Consider the following 24,352-nt stretch of genomic DNA (forward strand, 5'->3'; position numbering starts at 1 on the left):
TAATGTCTGAAGACATTTTGACAGTCATGGTTATAGGGTATGGGGGAGAGGCCAGGGATGCTGCTAAATATTCTACAACGCACAGCGTAGACCCCCACAACAAAGAATTATTTGGCCCAAAATGTCAATAGTGTAGATGTTGAGAAATCCTACTCCCCTACACATACACACAAAGAAAAAGTGAGCTCTCCAGCTAACAAACTAGAGCTTTCATCTCAATGTTTCCCACTAGCCTCCATAGTGCTGCATTATATTTGAAATAATACTTTATAGGAAAACTGAAATTGTTCTTTGAATCCATGAAAATAACTACTGTAGGAAAAAGGTATGTATAAAAAAACAATTTCACTCATCAAGGCTTTATCAAAATGGGTTTAGATATCATCAGCCAAAAAAAATAAAAATCTGAAACATTTTTCTTTTCCACATAATTCCCTCAGAAGACTTCTGGAATATATTAACATTTTTAGAATATTGCATTTACTAGGAAAAACCTCAAAATAAGGTCTAGGAAATCACTGAGGAGCAAAAGAAGTAGGCCAGCCTCCAGAGTCAACACAGGGCAATCTGTTATCACGGGAGAGTCTCTCCTACAGGTGCACTAAATCCCTCATTTCCGGTAACATGCCCTCTTATCAGGTCAGTTTGAGAACAACTCTCCTCCTGTGTTTGCTTGTTTGTTTGAGTGAGATACCCTGGAAGCATCACAAAGTAAGGGCGGGAAAGGACTATTTGGGCTGATATCAGAGGAGGGCCCCCCCTACACTGGGCACTACACAGAGGATGCTCACAGGGAAGCCCCTGCTTTACAAGAAAGCAACTTGCTCTCAAGAGTACAGTTTCCTCACTGGGTAAATGTACTATGGTTATGTAAAATGTTGTTATTGGGGAAGGTGGTCAAAGGGTACACCTGGGCTCTCAGCACTATTTTTGCAACTGCTTGTGAGTCTAAAATTACTACAAAATAAAAAGTTGTTGGGGCCACCCGGGTGGCTCAGTTGGCTGAGTGTCCAAGTCTGGATTTCGGCTCAGGTCATGATCTCACAATTCGTGAGTTCAAGAAGCCCCATGTCGGGGCTTAAGATCCTCTCTCTCCCTCTCTTTGCCCTCCTTCATTCATTCTCTCTCTCTCTCTCTCTCTCTCTCTCTCTCAAAATAAACAAATAAACTTAAAGAATGTTTTTTAAAAAGTTGTTAATTTTTTAAATGACGTGCCTGGTAGTAGACCTATGTTGGCTTTGTCTGTGGTCCTCTGTTAAAACAGAAACACCTTATTACCTGATTGGGGGGAGTGAAGGGATATGAACAGGGGCACAAGGGAACAGGGTGTCATAAAGAGTCATTAAGACCACAGAAGTGATTTCATCCATCAGATCCTGTTCCAAAGTGACAAGGAGCTAAAGAGGGATGAGACTCAAGCAAGACTTGCCTGAGAGATGATGCACAGAAGAACAGACATATCACTTGGTGGTTTTCCCAGGTGACAACCTTCATGAGAGTTCTCAGAAAACTCTGAGACAACTAGGGATGAGATTTATGAGAGCTCTTTGTATATAGGAAAGAGATGTCAGGAGAAAAGGCATGAAAGGAAGACAAAATCCCTCCTGTGTAATGACTTGGTAGGGATGGCACTGCCTGTGCAGATTCTATCCCGTTGAGGTAGGGCCAGGCACAATGGGATATCCTTAGGGCCGAAAGAAATGGGAGTCAGGAAATCTGGAGTCACATTCCAGGTGTGCTCCTCTCACACATTGGTTGTGTCCACTGGGACAAGTCACTCTGGGATTTGATATTCTCATCTGAAAATCAGGGATTGGTATTAGATGCTAAGACCCCTACCTCTCCGTCTCTGTTTCTGTCCAAGACTACTTTAAGCGTTAGGATAACCTCTATTGATTTAATACAAAAATAAAACTTATTCATGGATGGCAACAAGTTTTCTATGAATTTTCCAATGCAAATTAGTTCCTTAATGAATGGGAAATAGACATAATATTGCTAATTTAGCACCTGGAAGTATCAGCTCAGAAGTCAAAGTGCTCTTGTTCTCACTCTCGCATCCTCCTTCTCAACTATGGGTGGGCCTCAAAGGTACCATGGTTTCCTAGGAATAAAGCTGTCTGAGAGAAAGGAGTTCAGAGACCTAAGGTCAGAGCTTCTAGAAGACTGTTTTCTGCCCATGAAATGCACCTCCTCAGCATGTTCAAGGTCTGCTGAATTCTCCACAATGTGCCCTAACCACAGAAGAGCAGTTTTTGAGGAGGTTGAAGTACAGAGAGAATTCTAGGCTTGGAGGAGCCAAAACATGCCACTGTGGGTTGTTTAGGAAGACGGTAGAAGTAATGTGTATAATAGCCCTACTCTGCCATTTTCATATATCGAAACCCAATAAACTATCTGTATTACTGGCGTTTTTAAAAGCCTGTGGTTGGTTAATTCAGTACAGGCGTATGGCCCTACTACGCAATAGGGTTTTGTAAAGTATTAATGCTTCATCAATCACATATGTGCTTTTCTAGAGCAGAAAGTCACCACACCTTGTCCATGGTTCTTGGGCCAGATCAGAAGGATTCTTTATATGTTAATTGTTTTTCTTTCATTAAGGTGCTGTGAACAAAAAATGAGACTTAAAGGGCTGTGCTGGGTGTTCGCACTGAAGAGGCACTTCTTCAAGCCACCCAGGATGTCTGACCTGAAAGCAGAATAATAGCTGCAATAAACCCTCTCCTTTTTAGAGATAATTCCATTGCAACTAATTTGCTCAGCATGTGTCAGAGACACGTTAGTCAACCTAAACCAGCACCATCAACATTTATATCACTGTCGCCATTACAGCAATCCCCCCTCATCCATCGGGGACACATTCCAAGATTCCCAGTGGATGCCTGAAACCACAGACAGCATCGAATCCTATATATACTATATTTTTTCCTATACATACATACCTATGACAAAGTTTAACTTATAAATTAGGCACAGTAGGATATTAACAACAGTAATAAATAGAGCAATTATAATAATATATGGTAATAAATGTTATGTGAATGTCTCTGTGTCCCTCTCAAAATATCTTATTGTACTATATTCACTCTTCTTGTGATGATGTACAATAATAAAATGCCTACGTGATGGGATGAAGTAAGGAGAATGACGCAGGTATGTGATGTAGCCCTAGGCTACTCGTGACCTTCTGATCATCTGCTTCTGACCTTGGCTGACCAAAGGTACCTGAAACTGTAGCAAGTGACACTGCAGATAAGGTGGGGCTACTGTACTGATAATTAAATCACTGGTACTGAGTGATTTTAGGAAAGTTTGCCAGAGTTTAGGAGAGCTAGACTCCTTCACCAGTCAATGAAAAAAATAGGTCTTAGTTGGCATTTGAGTCTCCATTATAAATTTCCTTCCCCTCCTTCATTCTCATTTTCTGCTCATTTATGAACAGGACTACATAATTTCCTCTTACCTATAACTGCCTTCCTTTTAACCTGCCCAAATTCTTCCCCCTTTGTCTCTTTTCCTTTGTCTTCTGCTCACCTCTGATTACTCATAACTGAGTATTTATCTTTATCATAACCTTTATCTTATAGGAACAGGAGAGGGGGCCTGACAGCAGGGAAACACCATGTGGAGATCAGTGTTGTAAGATAGCTCTGAGCTACACTGCAAAAATACAGAAATAGAGGAGATATTAGAAGAAAAAAATCATGGGGGGAAGAGCAAGGGCCTAAATTAGGACAATCATTACAGTAAAGGCAAGACGGACAGATTTTTTTTAATATGCAGAAAGTAGACTTAAAAGGATGTGGTACCAGGCTGTAGAACAGTGATAAAGAGGAGACAATGAAAGATACTGTGACATTCTCTAAACGGGCTGACAGGTAAATATGGTTCCTTTCACAGAGATGAGAAACTAAGGCAAATGATCAGGCATGAGGGAGTTGAGTTGTTCAGGTTTGGACATACAGAGCTGCATTTAGGAGTGATGTCCAATATGCCAATGGATAATCAGTGTTCTGAATGCGGCAGGAGAACTTCTAGATATTAAAGGATTAAGAAAATTCTGCAAACATTTTCTCCTTCATTTCCTCTTTTCACTTTACTGAAACAAAATATGTTTTCGAGAAGCTACTACATGCCAAGTCCTGAGATAGGCATTAGTGAAAAGCAAGGAAAAAAAAAAAAGTAAACGTTGTGTCTGCTCAGGGCATTTGCAAGCTCTGGCGGGAAGATGACACCGTAACAATGATATCATAACAGCACACAGTGCCGGGATGAGGTGAAGGTTACCAAAGGAAGCTTCTTGGAAGAGAGAGCATTTATCAGGGATAGACTGTGTTTACTCAGGTTCCTTAACTCACTGATGTCTGGGGGGGAATAATACATGCTTGCTGCTTCCCTTCACAACCTGGGCATCCCTTGCAGTTTTGGGCAGACTATAAGGCCGATTCCCACCCCCCCCCCCCCCAAAACAGTCACATGGACTTCACTACACTCATCCACATTCCTTCCGTGGAAGTAATAGCATAACTTCTTTATGGAAGAGCTTCTGTTAATCTTCTACCTTGTATATCTTGGTAACAGTGTACTTATAACCCACTTCTCTGGAATCTACCCACCTAAACAGTCTACCGCACAGAATTAAGAGATGGAGGCAACTTGATGGTGACCAGATTGCTTCATATTCAGGCTGGCCCAGCAATTCCACTCCTAGGCATTTACCCAAGGAGAAATGAAGACACGCGTACACGGAAAGACTGTGTAAGAATAGTCACATAAGCTTTACTCATAATAGTCAAAAACTAGAAACCACCCAAATGTGCAACAACTGCTGAATGGATAAACAAATTGTGGTATATCCATGCAATTAAAATATCACTCAGGAGCAACAGAAACGAATGGACAATTGGTAAAACAATGTGGATAATCTCAAAAGCAGTATGCTGACTGAAAGAAGCCACAGAGGAAAGACTACAGATTCTGTGATTCCACTCCTTGGAAATTCCAGAGAAGAAAAAACTATAGTTCTCAAAAGCAGATCGGTGGTTACCATGGGGCAGGGGAGTGGAGGAGGAGATGGACAGCAAAGGGGCACAAGGCAGTGTTTGGAGCGATGAAAATATTCTATATTATGATTATTGCAGTAGTTACATTACTGCATACATTTTTCAAAGCTCACTGAATTGTAACTTAACTTTGGTAAATTTATGTAATTTTACTTCCATAAAGCTGATTTAAAAAAAAAAATCATGCCAGACTGAGGAGTAGCCAGACTGAGCATTCCCAGCTCGAAGATGCCCAGAAACTCTTCTACTTTAATGATTTAACTCAGACCTTGATACCTCCTGGCTGTTTCAGACTAAGGGTCCCCATAACTCACTCATCTTGCCACCCAGGCTAGGGGCCAGAGTAGCCTGCTCGCCCAGACAACTGATCACAGATAATCCTAAACCCCTCCTGCCCTGTACTAACAGCCTTAAAAATGGCAACACTTTTTCCAGTAGATCCTGGAACTACTGACTGGGGAAAACACCTGGTAAGGTTACACATTAAGGGGTCTGACTACCTAGTAGCTGGAATATAGACTCTGGATTCTTCTGTTGTTACCAGTTCCCTAAAGGGCAAGGGACTTGTTTGTTTGCTTTTTCAATGTTTGAAACTAGAGTTTCTCTACAGCTATTTGACTCCCTATGGTACCACCGAGATCTTGCTTTTCAATCATCCCTGTGGCTACAACCCCAAAGCTGATGCATGCCCGTGTCCTGAAAGTGATTTGGGAAGGAAGAAAAGGGTCCCGAACATAAAACCAACCTTTACTGCAGCAAAGCCCTTAAGTCTGGGAGAGGTCCTGAGTTAAGACATGTATGGAAGGTTTGTTTCTCTATCGCTATTCACTTTTTCCTTCATCCCATTGATCTCCTTAAGCAAAAATAAGTCTGAAATTCTGGAATAACTTCCTTTAAGTGCTACTTTAGAATTTCAGTAGCTATTAATAGAGGAAATTTATACCAGACACCTTATCAAAACTGGTTTTGTTTTTTTTTTTCTTTTTGTACATTTGATGCCATATGAGGTAAACTTACATTCAATGAGTGCCATGTCGTGCCAAACACTGTGCTGGCTATTTGACGTGCTAGGCTAATCGAGTTCTCATGATCATCCTGGTAAGTTACCTATACCATTCTGTCTTTGAGGGGAAGTTCTCTAAGACTTATAGAATAAGTAACTTGCCAAACTTATTTAACCTTCAGCTAGCATAGAGTATGGATCTGCCTCTAGTACTATTTGATTTTCAAGTGTTGCAAGGAAAAATAAATACTTTTGGAAATTACTGCGGTCTAAGACTTGGTTTAGAGGTGCCTGGGTGGCTCAGTCCGTTAAACGTCTGACTCTTGATTTTGGTTCACAGTTCCTGAGTTCAAGCCCCATGTCGGGCTCTGCACTGACAGTGTGGAGCCTACTTGGGACTCTCTCTCTCTCACTCTTTCTCTCTCAACTCCTCCCCCACTCACGCTCTCTCTCTCTCAAAATAAACAAATAGACTTAAAAAATTTTTTTAAATAAAACCTGGTTTAACAATTATAAGGTCCTAGGTTTCAGTCCTTTCCCAGCCACTTACTAGCTGTGTGGACGTTAGGCACCTGAGCTACCTTCTACATTAGTTTCCTCACCTATAAAATGATGAAAATAAATCCAACTTTACTAAATGTTGAAAGAATCAAATAACATAATCCATACATACAATAGGCACAGTAACTATTAGCTATTGGTATGATCTCAAATACTAACCTGGCTCCAGTTGGAATAAACACAACACATATATACAAGTAGTGCCCTCAGCTATTCAGAGGCTGAGTTTCCACACCATGGATCCTATTCCACCCTTCAATATGTTGTAGAACTTTTGGTTGGAAAAAATATATACAAAGATCTTGCCATTAATGAGTTTATAAGAACCATCTCTGCAGATTCAGGTTCTCTCTTTCCCCAACCATCTCTAAAAACTGACACTTGACCATGAAACCCTACTCCAAGACAGCCCATCCATTTCCTTGACTCACCTGCTCTGGGTACTTGCTGCCAATGATCTCTCCTACAGTGTTGAAGGAATCAGCATCTGGATAGTTCTTTGCCCCCATCTTCAGCTGAATAACAATTCTGTTCCCACGAGAAGCCATTCTTGACATCATTTCTGCATCTTCCACTGTAATACAGGCTGTTGGGATTTTTGGCACACCATCTTGGTATTCCTGAATACCTGTGTGAGGACTTGAGAAAAAGAAGGCACCAGGTCATCTTAAAAGTAAAAACGGACCAAAATTATTTTTTAAGTGTCTGTATTTGACATTTGATTCTCACTGATTTCCATTTGCATATGAGAAATATGATGGGTGGGCAATATTGGATTATTTGCTTTTGAATATAATTTTTCCTTTTGGTAAAAAATAACTTAGAAACCTCAACTTTACAATCATCTCATTGAAAACATTACATGACATTTATTTTGATAATGTGATGATCCTTTAAAGTTGCAAGTTTCCTCAAATTCAAAAGAACATTAACAGTGCCTTCATGACCAAGAGGTGAGTGAATGCAAGTGTTCAAGGAGACCAAGAAAGCTCTCAAGTCCCTCAAGGCTGCAGACCAGAGGACCCACACATCTGGAGGAAAACTGCCCACACACATCCAGCTTTCTGGTCACTGACGGCTCTGGGCGCGTTTTCTTCTCACTCATACACACAGAGACAGTAGGGCACCTTGCAGGAAAACTAGGACAATGGGACATGCTTGTGTGTCCATGAAGAAAAGTGCCGAATAAACCCTGCTCCCTGATGTTACTGCCACAAGAAAGAGACAACTATTACAATTTTGGCACTAAGAAAGAAATATTGCCCCTATGGTCAAGTTTTTCCTGCTAATTTCCAGGTGCTTCTTAGATTACTAAAAACACTTGTAATTGATGTTTCTATTCATCTATTGTTGGTTCAACCTCTATACATGCTAATTGAGTTTATCAAACTCACTTTCTAAAATTGTTCTTTCAAACTGACCCTTTCCGCTCGTGAGGCACAACTCTAAACCCTCCCAAACCACAGCTCCCTCAGGACCAAGCAGGCACAGCTCCAAAGTGTGCACCACACCCTATCAGTGCATTCCGATCTTCTGGTAAAGCACAAGATAATGGCCTCCCTTTTAAAAGTAATTTTTCTTTCCTTATTTCCATGTTTGTCTCAGGTTGTCTCAGATTTGCAGAAAAAGCCTTTCTCCTCCTCTCAGCCACAACACATTTCTCTCCTACAGAAGTGATTCCAACCTCCACATGCATAAACACAATGTTCCAGTCTTATCACTGCTTTCTTGGTGTGACTGCATTGTTGTGACAATGTCAGATGACTATTTACTTCCTTAGAGAAACTGCACAGCAAAATGATTAAGAACAGAGATTTTGGAGCAAGACCATCCAGGTTCAAACCTGGGCTATGGCACTTATTGCTAATTGACCTTGAGCAAGTTATATATATTTGTTTCAGTGGCTTCATCTATAAATAAAAGTGATAATAATAATATATCCTTAATTCATAGAGTTATTTTGCAGATTCAGTGAATTTATACAAGTGAGTCAACTTGCCATGCATGAAACACAGCACTCAATAAATGCTAAATATTTATTTTGTTAACTTGTCTATTACATCATCCCTGTAGAGAGAGACTGTTTAATTTCAAATCCTTAGAACCATCTTAGCACTTCCTTTATGAACATTTCTTAAATGTTGACTGAAAATGTTAGTCTTCATCAAGAGAGGGACAAAGGATTTATAAACTCAAAAATTGTAACACAGAAACCCTGAATTGAATCCCTGCTCTGGAATATGCCTAATCTACCCTAACTCCTGGTTCAAGATGGCCTATGGGGTCACATAACCTAGATAAAATCCTGGCTCTACCATTTTCTACCCACACGACATGAAGCAACTTAGATGACCTCTCTGTTTCTGAGTTCTCACATTTGTAAAGTGGAGAATAATATTAGTATTGACTAATATTAGCACCATATTAGCACTAATATTAGCACTAATATTAGCACCATAAGATTGCTATGAAGACAAAAGATATAGTATATGTAAAGAACTTAAAACAGTGTTTGGCACATCATAATTATTTAGTAAACATTATCTATTATTATTTCTTCAGTGTTAATTTTTCCCATTGAGTTGACAGTGACTAATGACCAAAGGTACTTGGAAACACGTAGGAAGACAATCTAAATATTTATTGTTTGGATTACCTTACATGATGTCTGGGATTCAACAAACTTTCCTGTTCTCAGACTTTCTTACTTAAGAAGTATAACACTTCACAACAGTCTTTTTTTTTTTAAGTTTTTATTTAAATTCCAGTTAGTTAACCTACAGTGTAATATTGGTTTTAGGTATATAATACAGTGATTCAACACTTCCATACAACACCCAGTGCTCATCACAAGTACTTTCCTTAATCCCCATCACCTATTTAACCCCTCCCTCCACCTACCTCTTCCAGTAACCATCAAACCAAAGTTTGTTCTTTAGAGTTAAGAGTCTATTTCTTGGTCCCCCCTCCCCCCCGCTTCTCTCTCTCTCTCTCTCATCCTTGCTCATTTTTGTTTAAATGATAGTTCTAAACAAATTTGTATCAGTAAGCTACAGGTAGGAGTTCTTAAAGTGGGGACAGTAAGTTAGGCATGTACCTAACATGGCTCCACTGAAGAAAATAGCACTGAAAGGCATCTTCCAACTATGGTTCTGAATTCAAAATATAAAAGCTTTATAATTTGTTTCTGCAATTAAGAGCGTCCCCCAGTGGTGCAGTATCCAGCACTGTAGTATAGTAGAAGTAGGCAGAATAAAGACTCAACACTTTTATTTGGAGTACTGTACCTTTGCCATCAATTGTTCTATAGGGAGATGATCAGCATTAAACAATACCTTTCTGTCTCCATTTATAACCCTGCTTGCAATTTAACAATAGCAAAGGGTATACTATAAAGGAAGCCATAAAAACTCAAAACAATTACATTTAAAAATTAATACCAATTCTTTATAAACTATTCCAAAAACTATAAGATAAGGGAACATTTTTCAACTTGTTCTACAAGGTCACTATTACTGATATCAAAACCAGATAAAGATATCAGAAGAAAAGAAAACTACAGACCAACATCTTTTCTAAATATAAATGCAAAAAAAAACCACCAAAACTATCCAACAAAATGCAAGCAAACTGACACCAGCAACAAATGAAAAGGATTATACATCATGACCAAGAGAGATTTATCACAGAAATGCAAGGTTGGATTAACATCCAAAAATCAATGAATGTAATTTATCACATAATATAAAAGGACAAAAACCACATGATCACCCCAACAGATGCTGAAAAAGCATTTGACAAAATCTAACACTCCTTCATGATTAAAAAAAAAAAAAAAAACAACTATAGTAGCAAGAGAGTGTGGTACTGGTATAAGGATAGGTAGATCAATAGAATAGAATTTAAAGTCCAAAAATAAACCTTTAAAAGAATGGCCAATTCATTTTCAACAAAGGTGCCAAGACAATTCAGTGGATATAGAAAAATATTTTCAGAGAAACAGTGCTGGGGCCAACCAAATAACCACATGTAAGAGAATAAAGTTGTATTCACGTATCACAACATATACAAAAATTAACTAAAAAATTAATCACAGACCTAAATGTAGGAGCTAAAACTATAAAACTTCATGACCTTGGGTAAGTGATTGTTTCTTAGATACAATACCCAAATCACAAGCAACAAAAGAAAAAATAGATAAATTGAATTATCATAATTGTAAACTTCTGGATTTCAAAAGACACCAGCAAAAAGAGAAAAGACAACATAAAGAATGGGAGAAAAACTTCGCAAATAATATACCTGATAAGGCACTTGTATCTAAAATATCTAAAGACCTCTTAAGATCTCAAAAATAAAATGGCTATCCAATTAAAAAATGGGTAGAATATGAATAGACATTCTTCAAGTAAAGTATAAAAACAGATTATAAGCATGTAACAAGATGCTTAATATCATCAGACAGCAGGAAAATGCAAATTAGAACCACTATGAAAAAAAACCACTATGAAATGTCACTTCATACCCACTAGGATGGCTATGATCAAAAAGATAAAAACAAGTATTGGCAAGGATGTAGAAAAATTTGAATGCTTGTACATTGCTGATGGGAATGTAGAATGGTATAGTCACTTTGAAAAACAATTTGACAGTCCCTTAAAAAGTGAAACATGTACTACTAGGTCTATATTCAAGAGAATTTATAATATATGTTCACACAAAGACTTGCACACAAATGTTCATAGCAGCATTATTAATAATAGTCAAAGGTAAAAAACAACCTTATGTCCATTAGCTCATGAACGGACAAACAAATTGTATGTCCATACAATGGAATCTTATTCAGTAATAAAAAATTATGTTTTTATACATGATACAACATGGATGAAACTTGAAAACATTATCTTAAGTGAAAGAAGTAAAAAAAGACCACATACTGTAAAATTCTACTTATATGAAGTGTCTAGAATAGGTAAATTGGTAGAGGTAAAAAGTAAAATTTAGGTTGCCTAGAACTGGTCAGGAGAGAGGAAAATGGGCAGTGAACGCTAGTAGGTATGGGGTTTCCTTTTGGGATGATGACAATATTCTAAAATTGGATAGTGATGGATGGTTGTATAACTTTGTGAATATAGCTTAACTGATTCAGCCAGCTTGCTGGCTATGGATCTTGTGACTTCACAGCCTCCATAATCATGTAAGCCAATTCCTCATAATAAAACTGTGTGTGTGTGTGTGTGTGTGTGTGTGTGTGTGTGTGTGTGTGTATCCTATTGGTTCTCTTTTTCTTAAAGAAGACTGACTAAAACAGCCACGATGAGTCAAATTTCTTTTTATTTGTATCCAAATATATTCCCAACATTTGCAAGACCAAAATAAATGGTGCACTGCATATTTAAAAATTATAAATATTGGGGCGCCTGAGTGGCTCAGTCGGTTAAGCGTCCGACTTCAGCTCAGGTCACGATCTCACGGTCCATGAGTTCGAGCCCCGCGTCAGGCTCTGGGCTGATGGCTCAGAGTCTGGAGCCTGCTTCCAATTCTGTGTCTCCCTCTCTCTCTGCCCCTCCCCAGTTCATGCTCTGTCTCTCTCTGTCCCCAAAATAAATAAACGTTAAAAAAAATTAAAAATGATAAATATTAATATTAAACCTTTCTTTTCAAAAATATACAGCTTCAAATCAAATATATAAATCCAAAATTAAAGTTACTGGAAGAAGCCATTATAAAGGATTCTGGGAAGATAGTGAAGTAAACCTGCCCTGTAAGAAATGCTCAAGGGAGTCCTAGAGGATGAAAGGACACTGGACAGTAACTTGAAGCCATATAAAGAAATAAAGATCTCAATAAAGAGAAATAAATGGGCAACTATAAAAGCTATTTTTAATTGTAACAAAGGTTTGTAGCTTCATTTTTGTGTTTCCTAAATGATTTAAGAGACCAATACATTTAAAATAATCATTAGTTTATGTTTTGGGACACATAACATATTAAGATGTAATTTTGTGATATCAATGACCAAAAAGCACGGGGGTAGAGCTGAAAAGGAGCAGAGTTTTTAGATGTTATTGAAGTTAAACTGGCATAAATTCAAATTAGAGTACTATAACTTTAGGATATTCAATGTAATCCCCATGGTAACCACAAAGAGATAGCTCTAGAATATAAACAAAAGCAAATGAAAAAGAAATGTAAATATTCCACTACAAAAAATCAGCTAAACACAAAAAAAGACAGTAATGCAGCAAATGAGGGACAAAAAAAGAGCTGAAAGGCATAAAGGGAGCAAATAGCAAAATGAAAGAAATAAGACCCTGCTTAGCAATAATTACTTTAAATGTAAATAGATTAAAATCTCTAATCAAAAGACAGAGATTGGCAAATGGATTTTTTAATGATCCAACTATATGCAATCTAAGAGACTCACTTTACAGCTAAAGACAGAAATATTTTGAAAATGAAAGGATGAAAAAAGATATTCCATGCAAATATTAACTAAAAAACAATAGGGGTGGCTATACTGATACCAGACAAAATGGACTTTAAATCAAAAAGTTTATAAGAGACAAAGAAGAACATTATATATATTAATAAAAGTGTCAATACAGCAAGAAGATATTCACAATTATAAACATTTATGTACCTAATGATAGACCATCAGTATATATGAACCAAAACTGACAGAATTGAATGTAGAAATAGATAGCTCTAGAACAACAATTTGACACTTCAATATTCAATTCTCAATAGTGGATAGAGAAACCTGTGGCACAAACCTGTTCTTAAACATTCTTCTCTTGGATAGTCCCTCAGCATGTACTCTCAGACTCTAGGGCTATAAAAGCAGGTCCTAAGGGAGATGGAGTTACAGAGATCTGCTCGCCTTGTACCCACCTAAAACACACTTCTGTCCACGAGTCTCCTTAATAAACCATTTCTAATCAAGCTGGACTTCTTTATTTTTTTCTTCACTTTTATGTCTCCTTCAGCCTTTAGAAGTCATTTTGTATATACCTCCTTTTCACAGAACAGCCAGACAGAAGATAAGTAAGGAAACAGAGGACTTAACACAATAAACCCACTAGATCTCACAGACCACTCTATCCAACAACAGCATACACACTCTTCTCAAGGACATGGAATATTTTCCAGGATAGACCACCTTAGGCCACAAACTGTGTCTCTACAGATTTAAAAAGATATGTATTGGGGCACCTGGGTGGCGCAGTTAAGTGTCTGACTCTTGGTTTCAGCTGAGTTCCAGCCCCGCATCAGGCGCTCTGCTGTCAGCACAGACCCCGCTTTGGATCCTGTGTCCAGCCCGCCTCTCTGCCCCTCCTCTGCTTGTGCTCTCTCTGTCTCAAAATAAATAAATAAACTTTAAAATAATAATAAAATAGATCAATAAAAAGATATGTTTCATGCAAAGTATCTTCCCTGGTCACAACAGAATGAAGTTAGATAAAGAAGGTAAATGAAAAGTCACAAATTTGTGGAAATTAAACTGCACACTCCTAACCAGCCAATGGATCAAAGAAGAAATCATGAGGGAAATTATACAATATTTAGAAATGAATGAAAACAAAACCACAACATACCAAAATATACAGAATGCAGCAAAGCACTGCTAAGAGAAGTTTATAGCAATAAATGCTTACATTAAAAAACAGGAAAGATCTCAAATCAATCAAACTTTACAACTTAAGTAACTAGAAATAGAAAAAGAAGAACAAACTAAACTCACAGCTAGTGAAAGAAAGGAAACAAAGATTAGAGCAGATATAAATGAAACAGAGAATAGAAAAGCAACAGAGAAAATCAATGAAGCCAAAAGTTGGTCCTTGGAAAAGATCAACAAAATTGAAAAACCTTTAGCTAGATGTACTAAAAAATAGAGAGAGAACAGTCACATTACTAAAGTCAGCAATAAAACTGGGGACATTCCTTACTGATTCCACAGAAATAAAGGATATAAGAGAGTGTATGAACAATTATACGCTAACAAACTGGAAAACCTAAATGAAATGGCCAAATTTCTAGGAACATGAAACCTATCAACTCTAAATCATAAAAAAATAGAAAATCTGAATACATCTTTAACTAGTAAGGAAACTGAATCAGTAATTAAAAATCTCCTAACAAGGAAAAGCCCTGGACATGATGGACTTTATACTCAATGGTGAAAAACTGAAAGATTTTCCTCTAAAATCAGGAACAAGGCAAGGATGCTAACTTTTGCAACTTCTATTCAACACAGTACTGAAAGTTCTTGTCAGAGAAATCATGCAAGAAAAAGAAGGCATCTAAATTAGAAAAGGAAAAATAAAATTACATGTGTTCACAGATGATGTGATCTATATGTAGAAAACAGTAAAGATTCCACACAAAAACCTGTTAGGACTAATAAGTGATTTCACCAAAGTAACAAGATACAAAGCCAACACATAAAAATCAGATGCATGTCTATACATGAACAACAAACAATCTGAAAAGGAAATTACAAAAACAATTCCATTTACAATAGTATCAAAAGACTAAAATACTTAGGAATTAACTTAACCAAGAAGGTGAACGACTTATACAATGAAAACTACAAAACACTGCTGAAAGCAATTAAAGAAAATACAAATAAACAAAAACAAATACGATGTTCATGGATTAGAAGACTTATATTGTTACTACACTTGATCTTAGCCAAAAGGCCGAGAAGCGATAGAAGACTTATACTGTTAAGATGTCAATACTCCCCAAAGCACTCAACAGCTTCAATGCAATCCTTATCAAAATACCAAATATGTGCTTTGCAGAAATAGAAAAACCCATCCTGAAATCTATATGGCACCTCAATAGATCCTTAGTAGCCAAAGTAATCTTGAAAGAGAAGAACAAATCTGGAAGACTCACACTTCCTAATTCCAAAACTTACTACAAAGCTACCACAAGCAAAATAGTGTTATACTTGCATAAACACAGACATATAGACCAATGGTATAGAATAGAGAGCCCAGAAACAAACCCTCAAATATATGGGGTTTTGACAGGTGCAAAGACCTTTCAACGGGGCAGACTTTTCAACAAATGGTGCTGGGAAAACTGGATATCCACATGCAAAAGAATGAAGTAGGACTCTTATTTAACATCATACAGAAAAATTAACTCAAAATGGATCAAAGATTTAAATAAAAGATCTAGAACTATAAAACTCCTAGAAGAAAAATATAGGGCAAAAGCTTCATGACATTAGATTTGGCGTTGATTTCTTGGAAATGACATCAAAGGTAAAGGCAACAAAATAGACAAATTAGATTTCATGAATATTAGAAAATTTCGTGCATCAAAAGGCAACATCAACAGGTAAAAAGGCAATATACACAATGGGAGAAAATGCTTGCAAATCATAGCCCTGATAAGGAATTAACATTCAGAATAAATACAGAACTCCCAAAACTGAATGACAGAAACCAGACAACCCAATTCAACAGTGGAAAAGACTTCAATAGATATTTCAACAAAGAAAATATACAAGTGGTCAATAAGCCCATGAGAAGATGCTCAACATCACTAATCATTAGGGAAATGCAAATCAAAACTAATGAGATACCACCTCACACCTATTAGGAAAACAGAAAATAACAAGTGTTGGTGAGAAGGTAGAAAAATTAGAGCCCTAGTGTGCTATAATGGAGAATGTAAAATGGACACACTTAGGAAAATAGTATGGTGGTTCCTTAAAAAATAAAGAATAACCATATGATCTGGCAATTCCACTTCTGGACTTATACCCAAAATAATTAAAAGCATGGTCTCAAGGATGTATTTGTACACCCATGTTCATAACAGCATTATTCACAATAGCTGAAATGTGGAAGTTACCCCAGTGTTCATCAATAGACAAATGGATAAAAAATTGTGGTATATACATGCAATGGAATATTATTCAGCCTTAAAAAAGGAAGGAAATTCTCGGGGCGCCTGGGTGGCTTGGTTGGTTAAGCGTCCGACTTCGGCTCAGGTCATGATCTCACAGTCTGTGAGATCGAACCCCGCGTCGGGCTCTGTGCTGACAGCTCAGAGCCTGGAGCCTGTTTCAGATTCTGTGTCTCCCTCTTTCTTTTGATGCCCCTCCCCTGTTCATGCTCTGTCTCTCTCTGTCTCAAAAATAAATAAACGTTAAAAAAAATTAAAAAAAAAAAAGGAAGGAAATTCTGACATATGCTACAACATGAAACATTGAGGGCATTATGCTAAGTGAAATAAGGCAGTCACAAAAGATAAATACCATATTCCATGCTGATGGTACTGTTAAATTAGTTTAATATTTCTAGAATATGATCTCCCAATATGTAGCAAGAACTATAAAAATTCTTACTTTGTTTCTTCTGCTTTGGAGAACAAACTCGTTGGCAGTATTATAAAATAAGAAAAAAATTTTATATTAAGATGTTCCCTGCATCTCTGTGTATAAATGTGAAAATCTAGAAACAATCCATTAGAGGTAGCAAGAAAATGAAAGACTGGCATGGAAAGTAAATGGCCAAAAGCAGTCTCTGGAAACATGTAGATGAAATAATGTTAAGTTAAAATAAAAGAACTGAAGACAGAATGCACACGATAAAAAAATTGAACATGAATCTGAGTGATATAAATTAAGTTAATATCCACTTGATTGAGAAACTACACTCATCCTGTTAGATTGTAATCGTGAACTGCAACATTACCAATAAACAGAATTAAATTCTTAAAAATGTATGCCACAGTCTGTAAAATAACCTGGAAGCAAAGCCTGAAGCTATCACAGTAGCATTTTGAATCCTTGACATACTAGGTCACAGTCATTTGAGCACCTGTGGCAAATTAACAGCAAAATATCTGTTGAAATTTTCTTTTCTTCCACCATCAATTACATGAAATGCTTGCAGCTGAATCCTTCTGCAGTGCTGGTCCATCAATGTGCCATCCAGGCAGAATTACAAAGCTAATATTTTCTTGATGTCAATCGTGTTTGTGTTCAAGGACTCTTCCTGTGCACCTGGTAATGTTTTAACTGTTTATTCACATTTGCGTACATCTTCTCAGCCTCTGAGGCAATAGGTACCTTTTAGTCTTCTAATCTTCAGAAAAGTTGTATAAGCTCTCTTTCCCACAATGATATAGAGGGGCACAGAATTAATTCAGAAAACACTGCTGGCACAGATAGGAAATCAGCACTCAGTTACTTCAAAGGAAGAAAATCGTGTCTACAAACAGCATCTGTGCATCATTATCAGTAAATTTGCTTAAATAATACATTTCCATAAAGTAAAAATGGATGTCCTGCCCTTTGATTTAAAATTTTCTTCCCCTTGGCCTTTTTTAAGCTTTATTTTGGTATTATTCCCCCCCCCCCTTATTTTTAGGCACCACAAAAAGGCTTTTACTTAAGTAGTGGAACCTTAATGCCTACAGAATTAAGGAATAGTGATATTTTTATTCCAAAGTCCCCTAAAACATAAACCTTTCCATCAAAATCACAACATACCATAGAGAGAAGTTAAACTCTCTGAGAGAGCAGTCCATGGCACATTCCCCCCCAAATTAATGATAATACCAGCCAGCACTTACTGAGCATACACTACAGGGCTGGTCATGTTCCAGGTGTTTGACATGCATTAATTCATTTACCAGTCACTACAACCCTATGAAGTAAGCACTCAAGGCCCCCACCTTAGAGTTAAGGAAATTGAAGTACAGAGAGGATAAGCCATGGTCTCATGGCTAGAGGCTGACAAAGCCAGAATTGAACTCTGGCAGTCTGGCTTCAGTCTGTCTTCTTAACTCATATAGAATTTATATTATATTGCCACTTACCACTCTAATAAAAATAATAACGATTTTGATGATATTGGTAGTGGTAATGTTGATGATTACTGTCAACAGAAATAAAGACATTACTATCTATTGAATATTTAGGACATACTGAGCTAAGCAACTTCATACATTACCTTATTTAATCTGCAAATCAATTCTGAGATAGGTGCTCATATACCCATTTCTGAAGGGAACTGACAAACGCAGAGTTCATGAATGGCTCAAGTGCTCTGGGCAAGGAAAAGTGAATGTTGAGACTAAGATTTTCTTTCCAGATTCAAGGGAACCTATTCAAGCCACATAGAACCTCTTAATATTTATATTCCTTCTAATGGCCAGACTGAGAAAATGATATATTGTGATGGAAAGCACTGCACTGTGCCTGACAGATAACTTGTGGCTTATAAATGGTACTTATGATCATCACCACCCATATTTACATGCTTCTATACTGAAGTATCACAGAGCATTGTATCTATATATTTTAATCTATTACTCATCCTTTACCTATCCTAGACCACAAACTCTATGAAAACAAAGACATTATCTTTTTCTTTTGCTTTTACGTACCCAGTGTTATAGCACAATTTTTAGTCCAGAATATGTACTCAGAACACACTGAGTTTTATAACCTATGGCCTCTGACATCAACTTTCTCCCATCATACTATTATCTCCAGGAACTTTATTTCTAGTTTTTTCCAAACTTTACTATTTCTTGATCATGTATTATGTATCAGAATCACATGGAGGTTTTGATAAAGCACAGATCATCGTGTCTAACATCCAGAATTTCTGATTCAGGAGTTGCAGAGTGGGGCCAAGTAATATGCATTTCTAACAAATTCCCAGGTGATGCAGATGTTGTTGGTCCCAGTGTTAGAGAGTTCAAGCCTTCACCAGAAGAGTTTATTCAAAAGTAGGTGCTTGCCAATGGAAAAAGTGTATTCTAGACAGATTATTCATTGCTAGAGACCTATGACAAATATATAACAGGTATGTACTATCTGTAAGGCATGAATACAGGTTCTGTGAAAGAATCACCCCTGCTCTCAAGGAAGCGAGATTATTTGGGATGATAGTCTTCTCATGAAGAGTTGACTACAGAGTTATGGACTTAATGAATATAGTAACAGACCTACCCAAATCCACATAACGAAAGGAGTGTTAGCTCTCCAAAGCTATCACTGCAGGAGGCTGCACAGTTATTGCAGTAATTTCCCATTGCTCTAAATATTTTTGGAACTTTTCCCTCTAAAATTGCCTTCAGAACATTTTGGCAGCCTTCCAAATAGTCAAAATGGAGGTAAAATTAGGTACTTTAAAATTAGAATTGATTTTTGGAGACAGCCAAAATATGAACAAAAGAACAAATGATGTAGAGTCCAAAACCAAGATACAAAAGACTAAAATAACTTTTTAAAAATTTATTTATTTAAATTCAAGTTAAATAAATATGTAAGTAAAGATACAGTGTAGTATTGGTTTCAGGGGTAGAACCCAGTGATTCATCACTTACATACAACAGCCAGTGCTCATCCCAACAAGTGCCCTCCTTATGCCCATCACCCATTTAGCCCATCCCTCGACCCACCTCCCTACCTCCCTTCCAGCAACCCTCAGTTTATTGTCTGTACTTAAGAATCTCTTATGGTTTGCCTCCCTCTGTTTTTATCTTGGTTTTCCTTCCTTTCTCCTATGTCTGGCTGCTTTGTTTCTTAGATTCCACATAGGAGTGAAATCGTATGATATTTGTCTCTCTGACTTACTTATTTCACTTAGCATAATACACCTTAATTCCATACATGTTGTTGCAAATGGCAAGATTTCATTCATTTTGATCACCAAGTAATATTCCATTGTATATAAGTACCACATCTTCTTTATCAATTCACATTTGGGCTCTTTCCATAATTTGGCTATTGTTGATAGCGCTACTATGAACACTGGGGTGCATGTGCCCTTTTGAAACACCACACTAGTATCCTTTGAGTAAATACCTAGTTGTGCAATTGCTGGGTCATAGGGTAATTCTATTTATAATTTTTTGAGGAACCTCTATATTGTTCTCCAGAGTGGTTACACCAGTTTCCATTCCCACCAACAGGGCAAAAGGGTTCCCATTTCTTTGCATCCTCACCAACATCTGTTGTTTCCTGAGTTGTTAATTTTAGCCATTCTGACAGGTGTGAGGTGGTATCTCATTTTGGTTTTGATTTGTATTTCTCTGATGATGAGTAATGTTACCATCTTTTCATGTGTCTGTTAGCCATCTGGATGTCTTCTTTAGTAAAGTATCTATTCATGTCTTCTGCACATTTCTTCACTGGATTATTATTATTTGGGGGGTGGTGAGTTTGATAACCTCTTTATAGACTTTGGATAATAACCCGTTATTAGATATGTTATTTGCAAATATCTTCTCTCATTCCGTTGGTTGCTTTTTAGTTTTGTTGATTGTTTCCTTCACTGTATAGAAGCTTTTTTTCTTGATGAGATCCCAAGAGTTCATTTTTGCTTTTATTTCCCTTGCCTTGGGAGACATGTCTAGTAAGAAATTGCTGTGGCCAAGGTCAAAGAGGTTACTGCCTGTTTTCTCCTCTAGGATTTTGATGGTTTCCTGTTTCATATTTAGGTCTTTCATCCATTTTGAATTTATTTTTGTGTATGGTGTAAGAAAGTGGTCTAGTTTCATTCTTCTTCATGTCATTGCCCAGTTTTCCCAGCACCATTTGCTGAAGAGACTGTCTTTTTTCCACTGGATACTCTTTCCTGCTTTGTTGAAAACTAGTTGGCTGGGAAATGACTGTTAAATGTGTAGCTTTATCAATTGGCTTTAAAGACAATCTCAAAAAAGAAGTATCAGAGATGTTTACATCAATGACACCTGTGTTAGAATATATGTTTAGACTTAGAAGGTACTTACACAGTAATGTTGATTAGATGTATGTGGTCTAGCATATTTGTTTAAAATGATTTATTCTAACAGCAACTCTTTTTAAAAATAGGAGCAGCCTAAAAGCTCAATAAGGAAATTGTGGAATAAATTATGTTATTCAATTTCAGTGGAGTATTTGTAGCCATTAAAATGTTAATTATGAAATCTAGAAAACAATATGAAATTTTTGACAATATAGAGAAAATGACAAATTCTTTGTAAACTATGACAAGCAATATAAAGTTATATGCACAAAGAAAAGAAAGAAATATAGGATCACAGAAATAAGTTTAGATGGCAGGAGAAATGACAGCATTTTTTCTCTTTTGAATTTTCTTCTCTTTATACAACTCTAAAGTTTGGACTTTAAAAAGCCTTTATCTTAAAGATGCTATTGATATTTGTCAGAGCAACAGAAAAATATGGACAAGGCTAATCAATCATAAATATTGTGAGAATGAAGTATGAATGCTTGTATTTGTATGTGATATGAGTTATCAAATATGCCTGAAGTCAGCTAAAGAAATACTTTGAAAATAGATGGGTGGGGGAAATATTCCCCATTGTTTGAGAATCTGAGGGTGCATATCATGATCTGGCACATAATTCATGAAAATGAAGGTGAGTGTGGGTCCACTTGATGACTACAAGGTCTAAGCCAGATTCCCCAGATTCATTTAAATATGATCAGTGCATCAGCCAAGATAGGTGAAATTATACTATGATAACAAACAGCCCCTATGATTCTATTCCTTAAATAACACGTTTTTTTTTATTTCAGCTTCAAGATATAATTGACAAATGTGAAAGTATTCTCTTCATCTAGTTAATTAACACATCCATTACCTCACATACTCATCATTTTTTTGTTTTGGTTTTGGTTGGTTTGGTAAGAACATTTAAATTCTTCTCTCTTCACAAATTCTAATTATACATTATTCCCTTATTGCCTGCAAAGATTCTGCTGAAAAGTCTGCTGATAGTCTTATTGGTGTTGCCTTATACATAACAAGCTGTTTTTTTCTTGACTTTAACTTTTGATATGTTAATTATAATGTGTCCCATTGTGGGTCTCTTTGGATTCTTATTCTACAGAGCAACTCTCTGGGCTTCCTGGATGCAAATGTCCGTTTCCTTCCTCTGGTTAGGGAATTTTCAGCCATTATTTCTTTGAATAAGCTTTATGCACCTTTCTCTCTTTCTTCTGCATCTGGGACCTCTATAATGAGAATACTGGTCCTCTTGATAGTATCCCATATGTCCTTTAAGCCATCTTAAGTCTTTTTCATTCACTTTTTTTTTTTTTTGCATCTCTGACTGAATGAATTCCACTACCATGTCTTGAAGTTCCCTGACCCTTTTTTCTGCTTGACCTATCTGATATTAAACTTCTCTTTAAAATTTTCAGTGCAGTTATTCTACCTTCTGTATCTGTGACTTCTGTTTGGTATTTTCTTATATTCTCTATCTTTGTGTTGAAATTCTCACTTTGTTCATGCATTGTTCTCCAGACCTCACATAAGCATCTTAATGACCATTGTTTTCAATTCAGTATCAGGTAAATCATACATCAACATTTCATTAAGGTCTGTTTTATCTTGTTCTTTTGTTTGGAATATATTCTGTTTCTTCATTTTTCTTACCACTCTTCATAGGTTTCTGCACTTTAGATCAAAGAGCTACCTCTCCCAGTTTTGAGGGAGTGGTCTCATGTAGGAGGTGAATCTTATCATTTAGCCTGGGCTGAACTTTTGGTTGTCTCTCAAAACTTTGTGAATGTCCATGCTGCCATCTTTATTCATAGTGGCTCACAGTAGTTGAGGATGTGCTAAGACTTGTCAATATTCCAAAAGGAGGATCTCAGTTATCATCTATATGCAGGTTGATCAGAATTTAGGCTCTCAGACAGTAGCTTTTCAAATACTCAAATAGACTTACTCCTGGGAAAGACCAGTAGATAAGTTTTTGTATCTGCTATCTATGTATTTAGCCCTGAGGAGATCACTGAGTAAGAACTGTTTCTTTGTTTGCCAAAGTTCTGTGGCAAAAGCAGGTCCTGCAAAAATAGAAGTTAAAAACAAACAAACAACAGAACAGATCCAGAAACCAGGAGCTTTTCTGTGAAAAGATCAACAAAGTAGATAGACCTTTAGCCAGACTCATCAGGAAAAAAAAATAGAAAGACAGACAGAGGACTCAAATAAACAAAATCCTAAATGAAATAGGAGGGCACCTGGGTGGCTCAGTCAGTTGAATGTCCAACTCTTGATCTGGGCTCAGGTAATGATCTCAGTCATACGATCGAGCTCCATGGCAGTGTGGAGCCTGCTTGAGATTCTCTTTTGACCTCTGTCTCTACCTCTCCCCCCTCTCTTTCAAAATAAATAAACAAACTTAAAATATATCTATATTTTATATAGATATAAATATATATAATTTTTTTCTTTATTATACATATATAAAGAAGATAAATAACAACCAACACCACAGAAATATAAAGGATTATGAGAAAATATGAAAATTATATGTCAACAAATTGGACAATCTAGAAAAAATGAATAAATTCCTAGAAACATATATCCTCCAAAAATTGAATCAAGAGGAACTAGAGGGGCACCTGGGTGTCTCAGTCAGTTGAGTGTCCAACTCTTGATCTGGGCTGAGGTCATGATCCCACAATTTGTGGGATTAAGCCCTGTGGCAGGCTCTGTGCTGACAGCAGGGAGCCTGCTTGGGATTCTCTCTCTCTCCCTCTCTGTCTCTCTCAGAATAAAGAAAAAAGAAGAAATAGAAAATTTGAACAGACAAATTACCAGCAATGAAATTGACTCAGAAATCAAAAACTCACAGCAAACGAAAGTCCAGGACCAGAAGACTTCACAGGTGAATTCAACCAAAAATTTAAACAACAGTTAATATGTATTCTTCTCAAATTATT

The 24,352-nt window shown here is 36.9% G+C and overlaps 1 protein-coding gene and 1 pseudogene across 5 annotated transcripts in view; both read right to left on the reverse strand.

Moving 5' to 3' along the window:
* Window positions 1-24,352, reverse strand: part of CPQ (carboxypeptidase Q) — a 483,553-nt gene that overhangs the window by 264,791 nt on the left and 194,410 nt on the right. For all 5 annotated transcript variants that reach the window (XM_053208531.1, XM_053208529.1, XM_027064174.2 and 2 more), the window contains exon 4: window positions 7,062-7,269. In XM_053208531.1, the coding sequence (XP_053064506.1) occupies window positions 7,062-7,269 (208 nt within the window). The remainder of the gene's footprint in view (window positions 1-7,061; window positions 7,270-24,352) is intronic.
* LOC113600702 (uncharacterized) lies at window positions 15,248-15,344 on the reverse strand (annotated as a pseudogene).

The sequence above is a fragment of the Acinonyx jubatus genome, chromosome F2, assembly GCF_027475565.1.
Source record: "Acinonyx jubatus isolate Ajub_Pintada_27869175 chromosome F2, VMU_Ajub_asm_v1.0, whole genome shotgun sequence".
Lineage (NCBI taxonomy): Eukaryota > Metazoa > Chordata > Mammalia > Carnivora > Felidae > Acinonyx > Acinonyx jubatus.